The following is a 12,618-nucleotide window of genomic DNA, read 5'->3' on the forward strand; positions in this document are numbered from 1 at the left end:
AACCCTGAACCAGTCACAGCATATGCTGCCCTGAACAGGTAAGCAATGTGGGACATAATTTAGGCAAAGCAAAGGGAGAAGTACCTATGGAGAGAATACAGTACAGAGAAAGTAAAAAGGAGCTCTGTCTGTGCCAAGGGCAAGGGGCGTCCAGGAGATGGAGAACTCAAATTCACAGGAAACCAGGTTGTTTTAGCTCCATTATTCAACAGTAATTTCTTTTATTAAATCACATTTCAATCTCTTTCTATAGAGAGAGAAAGAATCACTTGGAGAATGATGGAAAAAGCAGAGAGTTTAGGGAARACTTTGAAGGAAGAGTGGAGACTCTCACCACCTGAGGTACCAGATGATGGAGGACAGGCAGGCATTAGGGGGACAAAGAAAGTCAGAAAGCAGTGCAAGAGGCAGAGGTATGAGGAGGACTTCAAGACAAAGAAATCAGGAGAGCAGAGAAGCCTGTCACAAGAAGGAAAGGGAAGAACTAGAGTCAGATTTCTGAAGAGTGGCTAAGGTGGCAAGTAGAACTGCCATGAACACTCTGGTAAAGTGACAGAAAAGGAAATGAGAAGCCTTACAGAAGGAAGAAGATTTGGTGGAGGCATCTGGTTCAGATGGAGCAGAAAACCCAGGAACATCTGAGGGGGGTACTAATATGCATGAAAGACATGACAATATATAGGAAAGGTATGCAAAGGCAGGAGTGAGTTTTGGTTGGTTGCTCCAGGAAATGACAGTGGTTAGTAATAGCCTGATTGTCATGAGCAAATGTCAACAGTGACCTGAAGGCTGTGGGACTGGAGAACGGGCAGAAACATGATACTGTCTCCTGTGGAGGAAGAACACAGAAACCATGACTTTCAGTTTTGCTCCACTGAGTTTTAGTACTAAATTTAGGGTACAGAATTTAAAAAGAAGAGTGTGAAAGCATGAATACTTTTGAACCTTATCAGCTTCACTACAAAATTTTAATGAGAAGATGCATTTTATGGACGCCAGACAGTGATAAAAATCATATAACCAGTGAATGCAGAAATTCATCTTTATTTATAGGTTTCTATTCAAATTGTTTGATATCTTCAGGTCTCTTTACAACCCATCATTTCTGAAAATTTCTAGGCAGGAAGAGCTATCTCTATGCTATTACTTTGTGTCAGGCATCTCTCATGTTAAATTTTAAGTTGAGTGCAGATTGTACAGGACTATAGTCTGACATTTATAGAAATTTATAGAAATTATTTTCAATGCATGATAATAACTAAAGAACTATTCAGAAAATAACTTAATTGTATTAATGTTCTAAATATACTGACAGCATTGTTGCTGCACTAGTTTCATCTACAGAAAATATAGTATCAAAATAAGATGAAAATACTAATATAAAATGAATTACAGAATTAGTTTCCTATACAAAAATGAACTGTTATTTCTAAAATCAGAGCTATAAATGCATTCCTTGCTAAGATTAAAATAAAATAATATACAGGCTAAAATAAGAAATACTGTTGTCACAAGTCCTGCCCTATGATTCAGAAATTCTTATTTCTTTTCGTCAAACACAGGCACTTTACTCTTAGCTTTTTTAGCATATTGTCAACTCTTGACAATTACAACAGACTCTTCCAACACTGTCAAAGCTATCCTTGAGAATCAAACATAAGTAGGGTTATAAAATTTTAAAATATTTTAAGATGTAAACAGTGAGAGTGAAATCACCCACCATAAACTGCACCTTGTTGTGCCATCAGGAGACGGAGAGCTGCAGGATGCTGCTCTTTTTGGTATTCTTCTTTTGGCATTTCACCAGGGGATACAACTTACGGACAAGGCACTTCAGTAGCCCTCCGAAGGAGACTGCCTTAGAGCCACCTAATGGGTGCAGAATTCCCTTCCGCACCACTCCTCACATCACCTGTATCACTGGAGTATTCCCAACAGTATGCTCACATGGTAACTAAACTACATCACAGGAAGCATACTCTCATCATGTCACGTCTTCAGCAAGCCTGCTCATGGGGCTGCAGTGTCCCATGGCTTACCCCTGCAACACAGCAGAGTGTGAAGGTACAAAAAGCTGAACTTGGCGAGTTGTATGTTCCTAAGGTCCCTCTGCAGTCCATGACTGTTTCTACCAGTGAAGCCCTTGAAACAGCTGTATTGCCCAAATCTTGTAATCAGATTGTGCTTCCCTCCTCACAGTGACTAGCAAGCATCTGAACTCTCCAAGTAATTCCATTGATATTACTAGGATATGCCTACATGCTTTTGGTCCTACTTGATATGAATAAGCATGACATTCATGAAAACCATAAAGCAGGTCTGTAATTATAAACAAAAGGATATATAATTTGCTACTCAAAAGAGCAAACACATTTGTCCATTCGACACATGATGAACCACATCAGCTGAGCCTTTCCTCAGGGTATACTTAAAGGGATGGTAATTCCCCTCTCCTGCARTGATGCTTCTCTAGACAAAAAGATGATTTGGTTTGCTTTTTATACAATATAGTGAATGCAAAATGCCTGGCCACGTTTATTCAACTAATCATCCCCCACCACTTTTCTTTGAGGCTGCAAGAAAATACTCCTCCAAGTTTCCTTTGAGACTCCTAAGTACTCTAACTGCTCCCAGCATTTCAAGGAAATGCTGGATTTTCATGCATAAATGTTCTGTGTTATATCAGCCGATTCTCCTCCTTCTATAAAACAGGTATCATCTTATTTCTCATGTTGAAACAGGTTGACAAGCCCTGCCTAGATAGACTACTGGGACAAGCAGAAACTTTACCTTTGCCCAAAGCCGTGCATTTAGAGACCTGAGGAACAAAGATCTTTTCTTCTGTTTTATAGATCTTCAAGCAAAGTAATTAGCAAAAAGTTCCAGTAATCTCACCAAGAAATATGGAACACGTTTAAGTTATTTTCATATTCCTAGTTGGTGTTTAAAGGCTTTCCATGTTCCTCCTGAAATTAAAGTGCATATGCACTGCTTTTATAAACTGGTCAATCAGTTACTTCAGTAAGGTACGTATTTCCCCTCTCATAATCAGATCAAGCTTCCAGAATTGCAGAAAACAGGAAATTCAGAGACCTCCAGCAAGCCAACAGTCACCAAAATGATTGCTTTTGTGTGAAGTCCAATCTGATTATGTAAACACAGAAGTGGAAATCAGCAACTAGTATCTATGCACCCTTGATAACTTGTTATCTGACGGGAAGCTAGCCTAGTTGTCGCTGCAAAGAAAATCTGCACAAAGAAATGTCACAGAGCACAAGCTTTGTACATACTCATATTAAAGTCATTTTCTCAAATTATTTTCATTTTGTTAAATGCAATGAACTAGCTGTCTGCTTCTTTTCTTGCCATAGGCAACGGGTCTCAAATTTTTACTGGAGACAAAAGAGTTAGTACAAATTTATAACTGTAAAAATGATAACAGATTGGTCCAGGAACTCTGATTAATACATATATCTTACAAAGGAAAATATACCTGTGCATGTGACAATCTACTGTAGTCAAAATAACAATTCATTTTTACTTTTCTGACACCAAAAGGCTCAAACGTATATCAGAAAAATCAGAACTAAGCCAAAAAATTACAAAAGGAAACAGAATACAATGTAATCAAATAAAAAAAATGTTGATGTGTTATGCTTACTTCAGTGGGAACAGAATCAGATTGCAAGACTCCTATTAACTTAATAGCATCTGGTTTGTTGTTTATSAAATTGGGTGAATGTGCAAAGTAACTAACAAAAAATGTCCCTTTTTTGAAATTTTAAAAATGCAACAATATGATAAGCGCTAACAAGAGCATTTTAAATTGCTAAAAAAATCAACATTTTAATGTTTTGTAAATTAATTTGCCTTTGTAGAACTACGGTGTATCAAATATTTTTACAAAATGTCTGAAAAAAGGCACAGTGTTAATTAGAAATGTATGTAGTATTTGGAATATACACACACATACACACACACACACTTAGGAATAGACCTAGGATTAGAGGCCTCAAGCTGTAGGAATTGGGAATGTCGTTCAGTATTAATTCATGGGAGAAGCCTCTAATTCACATACCACACAGCCCGAGGAAAAAGCAGGGATCTGTTGACTGGGGCAGATATGCTAACTTAGCTTTCTGATTTTTTTTGAAAAAAAGTAATTCATCAAGTGGAGAAAATAGGCAAATGATCATTAAAGAGTCAAGTAGCTGCTACCCTGACCTCAATTCTTTCTTACATCAGCACAAGAATTGCCAATTGAATGGGGGGAACCATATTCATTTCTTGATTAAAAGAATTTCAGGGAAAAACAAAAGCTTGGGTAAAACAAATTCACTATGAGATGGTTTTCTAGTTCTGCACCTCCTAATTTACAGAACTAGTAGAAAAAGCAGAGATGAGCATGAGGAACCTAAAAAGCCTTAAGCACAAAAACAGGCAACCTCCATTTCTCTGGGAATTCATTATGAAAAGCCCAACTTTCCTTCCTTGCCTCTGCTGGTAGCAACTCTTCCAAAGGAAGCACTTCTAGTCCATTCCCTGTAAGGTCTCCAACCCATCTCTGGAAAGGATAAATAGCGGGGAGGATCCCAAATAGCTGTCAATACTCAAAGCAAGCTTTATGCTGGAGGAGAAACCTTGCCAAAGCTTGAGAAGTGTTTGCATACTGGAGTTCATTCTTTCTCAGTACCAGTTTTCTTAATTGTGAAACCCAACAATGTGGGATGCCCTGAAGACTTCTAATAGTTCAGTGGCAGAAGAGAGAAAACTACTGATCCACTCCTTCCTTCTGAGCAATATAGAGATCCTAGAAGGTGACCCAGACCAACCACTATAAAATCCTTAAATATCTTCCAGAAACAGTGTGTATGAGATTGCCAAATTTAAATGTCATCAATGCATGCACCCTTCTGAGAATTCCAGCACTGTCATGTTTTTTATAATCTTAATTTTTAAAATACAATAGAAGACCATCTAACTGACCATAATTATTTGTATTTGTGCTTGTAGTTTATTCAGTATGCAAATCAAACATGTGCTACTCACATCATTCCAGCATGGAATTATGTACTCCAGTAGAACTCCTGTGTTAGTAGACAACCTCCTTCTTAGTAGACAACTAAACTCTTCTTTTTAGTTAAGAAGTTTACCCTTCTCTAAATACTAACTCATAGATGCCTCCTTTAACTGAAGAGTTTTTGAGAGTAAACAGCCTCTGATGTGAAAGACAGAATTGGGGAAAACTCTCTTTGACATATAACTATACCAGCCAGTCTCTCTCTCATTTGTCGATGATGCATTAATTTTGAAAAAAAAATCTACTACATTAAAAAGAAGTATTGGCAAAATTAATTTCTAGCTGTCTTGCAATTTAACAACTAGAAACAAGACATAATGACCAGAACAAGACATAACTACCAGCATGTAACCAACCAATTCTTCACAGATTTCCCACAGATTTCCAGCAAATCCTCCATAGTTTAAGAAATTTCTGATTTCCTGTAGCATGCTATTCAAGATTATGTCCAAATATAATAGATGTAAATATATATTTACATAGTATACATACACACAAACACACACAAAGCTGAACAATGGTTCATATACAATAGATGTAAATATATTTATTGTGTGTATATATATATAATACACACAAAGCTGAACAATGGTATAATTAACTTGTGATTAACTTGTCAACTTAAAAGCAAACCCATGGATGGATAGCATTAGGTCATCCTAAGTAGGTAGATCTAAATAGTCTATACTTCTTTTTACTATTCACTTTTCTATTTACACCACTTCACAGATATGACTTAAGGTATTTTACCCTGTTTTAGTGATTCTCCATTTTGTGTCGGAATGAATGAGGTATTTCAGAAACATTTATTTTGTAAATGCTTCTGCACACATGGAACTGTAATTTTCACACAAGATATTTTCTTATCTTGTATGAAAATGACTACTACACTTTATCAGTTGGTATCAAAACAGTAAGATACCCTCCAGTTGCAAGGCATAATGTCAAATACAACACAAATTTTAGAGGCAGACTGTTTCCCATGTAGTAAAAAGCTTTAGATACCTTTAGCAAGTGACAAACTAACTGAAGTATCAATCCTTAATTTGGTGTGAAATTCACCTCTAAAATCCAATCAAAGGATTTTGTATTTACTGTATTTGTGATGGACGTGAAAGGTGTTAAAGAGTTTTCACCTCTCAAAAGTAGTTAAGGTTTAAGCAGAAATGGCTGTTTTAGCAAAATCTTTACATCAGGGTATCTAGCTCAAATCTGCTGCTTTGAGAAAACACCAGCAGGTCTTCAGTAATTTCAGGAGCTATCTCCTAGCATGAAATTTATAATCTGGAGACAGAAGCTCCACATCAGACATAATGCTTCTAAAGAAAAATCAGACATATATATGTTCCCCTCTCTTCGCCCCCATGAAAAAAAGACATCCTGTCCTTCAGCTAGGAAAGGCTCACAGTCCTAGATTTGGCAAGGTGAGGTATCCAAAGACTAACTTTAAAGAAGGAGATGAATTATGAGCTTAAAGTGTAGATGGAAAGGAAGGAGGACTAGGCCTTGAACATACAGGATATATTATTATGAGAGTAAATCAAACACGGAACTCACATTCCCATTTTAGCTGTCACTTTTTTTCATCACACTTTCCCTGTAAATTTTATAGGGATTGAAATGCAAAATTCAGGCTTGTTAGTATCTAAATATATGATTCTCTGGGTTTAGCAGCTAACACTGTAATAAATGATTCTATGTTTTTTGTTTTTATTTTCTATGTTGTTGGACAGCTGTTTAAATTTTATATTGAATAATTCCYTTTTTTCCTAGTTCTAAGCTAACTAGTCCATTAGACCCAGTATAACATAAACTACTATATACATAAAAATAAAATGAAAAAACAAAACAAAACAAAGGTTCATTTTAATTGCTTGTGTTTTTATTACCACAATGGAAACTGGAGAGAAATGACAAACTCAGTAACAGGTTTAGCAATGTATTCCTGAGTTTTGTTTTAAGTCAATACATTATTGATACTTGAGCAAGTAATGAGAAAGTGATATTCTATTTCATTAAAGGATATACTTTTCAACATCTTTCAGTAAAGAAACCAACAGTAACGCTTTTAAAAACTTCCCGCCATTTCTTAGACTTATGTATGCTCTCTAGAATACAGACCAGTTATCTTAGTCAAAGTCTTTCTCCTCTCCATGTACCATAAAAGAAAATTACTGTGATTTTCTACACTGTTTCAAAATAAATATAAATATAAGAAAAACAGACCTGATATATATTAAGTCATACAGTACCACAAAATATCCTTTATGGACACAACAGTTAATCTCTGCTTTTAATTACACTCAAATAACTTTACTAAGAGTCAATACTGTAGCAACATCTGTAAACAGCAATGACCGTATTAGCAGAAGAGCAGTTATGAAACCCCTGCCAACACTGCTTGTACAATTTTTTTWAAAAAATAAGATATAAAAATCCCGTAAAGTTCCACTGTTTTGGGGTACTTGCAGATCCTTGCAAAAAACTAAGTCTAGGCAGCTTTTAAGAATGTAACATACAGAAGTAACCATGATGATAAGAAGAAAAATGCTTCTGCTAATGACTTTTTCTTTTAGATAATACTACTTCCAAATACTGGTTATTTTCCTCTATATTACAACTTCTGTTTGTTCCTGTCTGTAAGCAATCTGCAATCCCTGTAAACCTAAAGCTTCCACAGTGAACAGTAATTTTGGTGCACTAGTAACACAGAATCAGTCTTAACCTATACATCAGCATCCTAAGTAGTAGAAACAACTGCACTTGTTGAACAAATATGTACTTATATGTATTTAATTGCTGTACAGAACAGGTGGAAAAGTTTATTGCATTTTAAGATAACTAGCTTGTAAGCAAATAAGGAATCTTAAAAACAAAAAAACCCAGAAAGGTAGATCATATATAAAGTATTTCCATGACAGTATTTCCACTGTTAAGGTAGGTTAGAATTTGATCCTGGAAAGATTGACTAAACTTTAAGAAAATATCATATAACAAGAGTTCTATGCATTCTTTCTGCTTGGTTTTGCACAGAGTTGGGTTGTTAGGGTTTTTTTTTAAAAAAAAAAAGTAAAATAAAATACATTTCTTCAGAAATCAATCTTCTTTTCTCTACATTTCCCAACAGACTTGCACACCAAATTAAGATAATGCTTTCAAAAGATACATGTGATTTGGATCTGAAGTCACATTTTGAAAAGTGACTAAGGGGCTGATTTTCAAAGGCATTAAGATACCTAAAGATGCATTAAGCACTTAGAATTTTTTAAACTGTCTGGGCATCTAACGCCTATTTAAATCACTTAGTCCTTTCTGAAAATCCCGGTGGATAGTTATCTATATTTTATGTGTCTGTATATCTTTGAAAATCTGCCCATTAAATACTTAACAACTTAAGCCCCTCTGACTTTTAGCGAGACTTAGGGTCCTAAGCAGCGTAAGTACTGAAAATTGGTCAAGCCACTCCCTCTGGTCTTTCCTGTTTATTTGTGTTAAAGAACAATCTAGTAATGCTCATCTTTAGCAAGTCAGTTAATCTAAGGTTCAAGATGGTCAGACTTACACTATGTATGTTCAATATTTCACGTAACTACATAATAAAGGTCCTGGGTACAGACTGCATCCTCACAAGACTTTATGAAACTATAAAAAATATGAATTCCAACCTGTAATGCCTGTCAGTACCCAAAATTCATTGTTTCAATAAACATGACCCAAAATGAGTTTAGTTTTGTTCCCACCAAAAAACAAAACAGCATATTCTAATTACCAAGCAAGTTCCGAAAGACATCCCCAAAACAAAAAAAAAAAAAAAATCCAGAGAAAAATGAGAAAGACAAGGAACTGGTGAATAGGTTCTTTAAGCAGCCAGCAGTTCCAGAAAAGATAAGGCTTAATTCTGAAATTTCTTTTGAAAATATGAAACGATAAGACATTCCTTTTGCAAACATTTGAAAGATTATCTTCTGATCTGTTTTAATGTCAATGGGAGGTAACTTGCACTGACCATATTCCCAAAAAGGAACCGATCTGTAAATTAGAAACATGGGGAATCAGATTGCCACCTACAGGAAAATTTAGCGTTTATTGTCAAGAATGACTCAAAAAGAACACAAATTGCCATCCTGCCAAGTCTTCTTTCAGTTTTAGTTATTATTTCAGAATCAATTAGGATTTTCTTTTTATGCAACTATATCATGAACCAAATCCAGAAAGCCATTAACTTTTCCTTTTATTTAAAACAGTATTGTTCCATGAGCTACGAATGTTGATAGTTCAGCTATAAAGCAGCAGATTGTAATCATATTTCAGCTAAAGAACTTCAAATCTGCTTACCTGATACAATTGGTGCTAGCCTGAATATGTCTGACAGTCTGCTGTTAACTGGTTCATAGGGAGAATCTTCAAGCAAATCATTTCCTAAAGACAACAAACATTTAGATTCTTTTTATACAAGGTTTCAGGACAAGATTTTGTTGTTTCTATCTAATCTATAATGAAGTTACTTTGTAACAGTAAAGGTATTTCACTTTAATCTGTTTTGTGTGGCTATTTCTCCTCAAAGGACAACTTATGAAAACACCAGAAAGAGTTGTTTATCCTTGTCACTATTTTTTCTCCTTCCTCCATGGATAAAGTCACAATCTGCAGAGACAGTTTCTAACATCACAGGGACTGCCTCATCTTAACATGCCAGGAGGAGAGAAGCAGCAGCAGGGCTGTTCCTGTTCACTCACACTAAAATTAGAGCTCTTATTTGGAGGAGCAGCCCAGGTAACAGCTGAAAACTAGCATCTTTGGAATAAAACACTCCTAACAAAATGCTGGTGGAAGGGAAATTAATTTACAATGCAGAGAATGTCCAAGACGAGTAGTGTAATTTATTATGAAAGCRGGAACATAGAGATATATTAACTCATTAAAATGTTCCAACTGATGCCAGGATAAATGAAAGGGTTGGCTTCAGTGAAACAATATGGAAGCAGAAGCAGCTACAGCAGAGTTAAGGAGGGGTCACACTGAAATGAAGGATTGCATCTTCAACTGCAGAACTTCTTAAACAAAAGAAAACAAGGCCAGAATGATATACCTCACATAAGGACCTGACTGTTCTCAGCAGACTATGGGAAATTCAGCAATGACATCAATGAGAACAGATGTCCCAAGTCAATCATTGCCATACCCCTTCTAACCCGCACTTCTGCATACAATGAGAAGCACTAACTTCTTTTTTTCTGTCTCTACATGCCCCAGGAATGCTGCTGGCAAATACAGGAAAAGAAATAAAATACTTCTTAAAACAATGCTCCCCCTCTATATTACATTAAACTTATAGCAAAGAGCTAAGGATCTAGTTTCAGTGCCCTGGGATTGTTAGGTGAGTCCCAATTAAGGAGTTAAAATGTTATTAGGAACATGTCTCAAATGACTGCTTTTTGTAGCTTTTGCACTTGTTAATGCCCTCATCTTTGACTTTGGTTTGGAAAGGTCAGCTGGGTCCCCTGGAGGAAACCCTTATTGTGGATTTCCCAACAACAGGAGATGCAGCAGCAGCTGTTCCCGAGTTGGATGAAAGGTCCTCAGTTTGCAGCTGAAGCGCACAATGTGCATTGAGAGGTCAGACCCTCCGCTTAGTCTCTGTGGTGGCAGCTAGCTGCGGATGTGACGGGCTGGGAAACCACACCGCGTTAGGGGAGGGTAATGCTCCCGTGTTTTGCAACATACCCTGTAAGCTCTGGTACATGCTCCAGTAAATGCGCAGGCAGTTTTTCTCTTTCTTCATGCCCCTCTTGCAGCGGCAGTTGTACAGAGATTTCTGCTTCAGAGCTTCCATGGCACTCTTGCATTCATCCTTTGCCTCCAGGCCTGTTGCCCGGCTGAAGTTGCTCTCTTTACCGGCTACGCACTGCCTCAGTGTCCTGTATTTAGTACTACAGCTCTGCTCCTTGAGACACTGATCGCTGGCTTTCACGCAGTCTAGGCGATCCCCTCCAGGCAGCCCATTCACTTCTGCAGACAAAAGCACATCTACAGAGAGAAGAAGACACAAACCAACAAATTCTTTTTGAGGGTGAGGCAGATTTAACTAGGGCTCTAAGGCCCTAGATGGGAGGCACAAGGCACTTCCTAACACAGCACATGCAGCCAGCCCGACAGCCAGCACCTTGCAAACCCCAGGGCTTCACGCTATACCTTAGGAAAAACTCATGGGGTTTCCATGGTCTTAGTCAGATCCACTTTAGTGTAAGTCTACAGGAACAGCACGCTTTAACATTCTGGCTGAATTAAGACAAAATGCAGAAAGGAAAGAAAACCCACAGGGACTAACATGCCTGACAAAATAAGCATTCATGGTTCCTTACATCCACTTTGGTGAAGCAAATAACCTTTCCATTCGGGTGTTTAACTGAGGGGTTAAATACTCGGCCTCACTTTCTGCAAGAGCTTTGCTGTAATTTCAATTACATCCACGAACAATCCGCTCAGAGAGATAAGTATCCTCACTGATTGTTATTAGGCTCTTTTTACGTCAGTCACTTTTTAATAGCTGTACGCATTTTTGCTTATTCCACATATATTTTCAAAGCTGGAATTTATGACACCCTCCCCTCAACTTCTCTCCACGTATGATGCTTTTGCAGGAGAACAAAGCATATTACAGTAACCCTCTCCTCTCCAGTGTGCCCCCTGTCACGCTTGCTCACACACACATAGATGAAAATGCAAACAAACATCTCCTGTAGAATGGAAACCAATTTTGATTGCAAACTACTTGCAAATGGGCAGGATGCCAGGTTCAGGTGAAGATGTAATCCTTCAACTGGCTTCTATCAACCTCCCTGAGCAGTCTTATTTTATTAAAACGAAAAGTTTCCCTCTGACTTGTGGGAACCCAATTTAACAAGAAGCTATGCAAGCAAGCATCTAACTCTATAATCTCCCAGCGCTTCAAATGCCGACTGGGCTAAATGATGTGAAGCAGAGCTGTAAAAACTACTGGAAACTTCACTGTTCTGCCTAAACAATAGATTGACAATCATCAGGCATCCRATCCCATAAACCCTATGTATTGCTTTATGAAGCAATACAGAGAGAAATCAGATACCAGCAACTTACCCACTAAGGGCAAAAGGAAGTACAAGATAGCGAGAAACATCTTGCTGTCTTCGGATGGTTTCCCCAAACGAGCTGATGTGCCACAACAAAGAGGATCAGCATGTAGATATTCCAAAAGCGCTGAGATCCAAAAACTCCAAGTTCCGATCCATCGAATTCTAGGGAACCCCCTCCTCCTCTTCGCTGCTACCACCGCCGGCAGCTGGAGCAGAGATGCAGATGCTGAGCTTTTCCCCTTAGGTATCAGGTCTCAGCAACCTGAAAACACAAGCACCGACTTCAGTCAGGGAGAGCGAGGCGCACACAGAGTATATGTGTGTGCGAGTGAGCAAGCGGGAGCGGGGCAGGAGCGCCGGTCGCCTCCTTGGGTGGGCAGCGCTTGTTCCCAGGGAGGGACCGGGAGCACACGGGGGGCGGGGGGG

At 37.8% G+C, this 12,618-nt stretch overlaps 1 protein-coding gene across 2 annotated transcripts in view; it reads right to left on the bottom strand.

The window, feature by feature from the left end:
* GFRA1 (GDNF family receptor alpha 1) overlaps positions 1 to 12,581 on the bottom strand; it is a 138,977-nt gene extending 126,396 nt beyond the window's left edge. Inside the window, exons 1-3 of one of the 2 annotated variants that reach the window (XM_085319087.1) lie at positions 12,197 to 12,581; positions 10,805 to 11,089; positions 9,416 to 9,499 (exon numbers count right to left, since the gene is read on the bottom strand). In XM_085319087.1, coding sequence (XP_085175213.1) covers positions 9,416 to 9,499; positions 10,805 to 11,089; positions 12,197 to 12,236 — 409 coding nt within the window. In that variant the 5' untranslated portion in view covers positions 12,237 to 12,581. Of the gene's footprint in view, positions 1 to 9,415; positions 9,500 to 10,804; positions 11,108 to 12,196 lie in introns of both variants that reach the window. The other variant, XM_085319086.1, reaches the window with a different exon arrangement.
* Between the last annotated feature and the right edge of the window lie 37 nt (positions 12,582 to 12,618).

This window comes from Rhea americana, unplaced genomic scaffold (assembly GCF_003343005.1).
Source record: "Rhea americana isolate MKP2758 unplaced genomic scaffold, rheAme1 scaffold_57, whole genome shotgun sequence".
In the NCBI taxonomy this organism is placed as follows: domain Eukaryota; kingdom Metazoa; phylum Chordata; class Aves; order Rheiformes; family Rheidae; genus Rhea; species Rhea americana.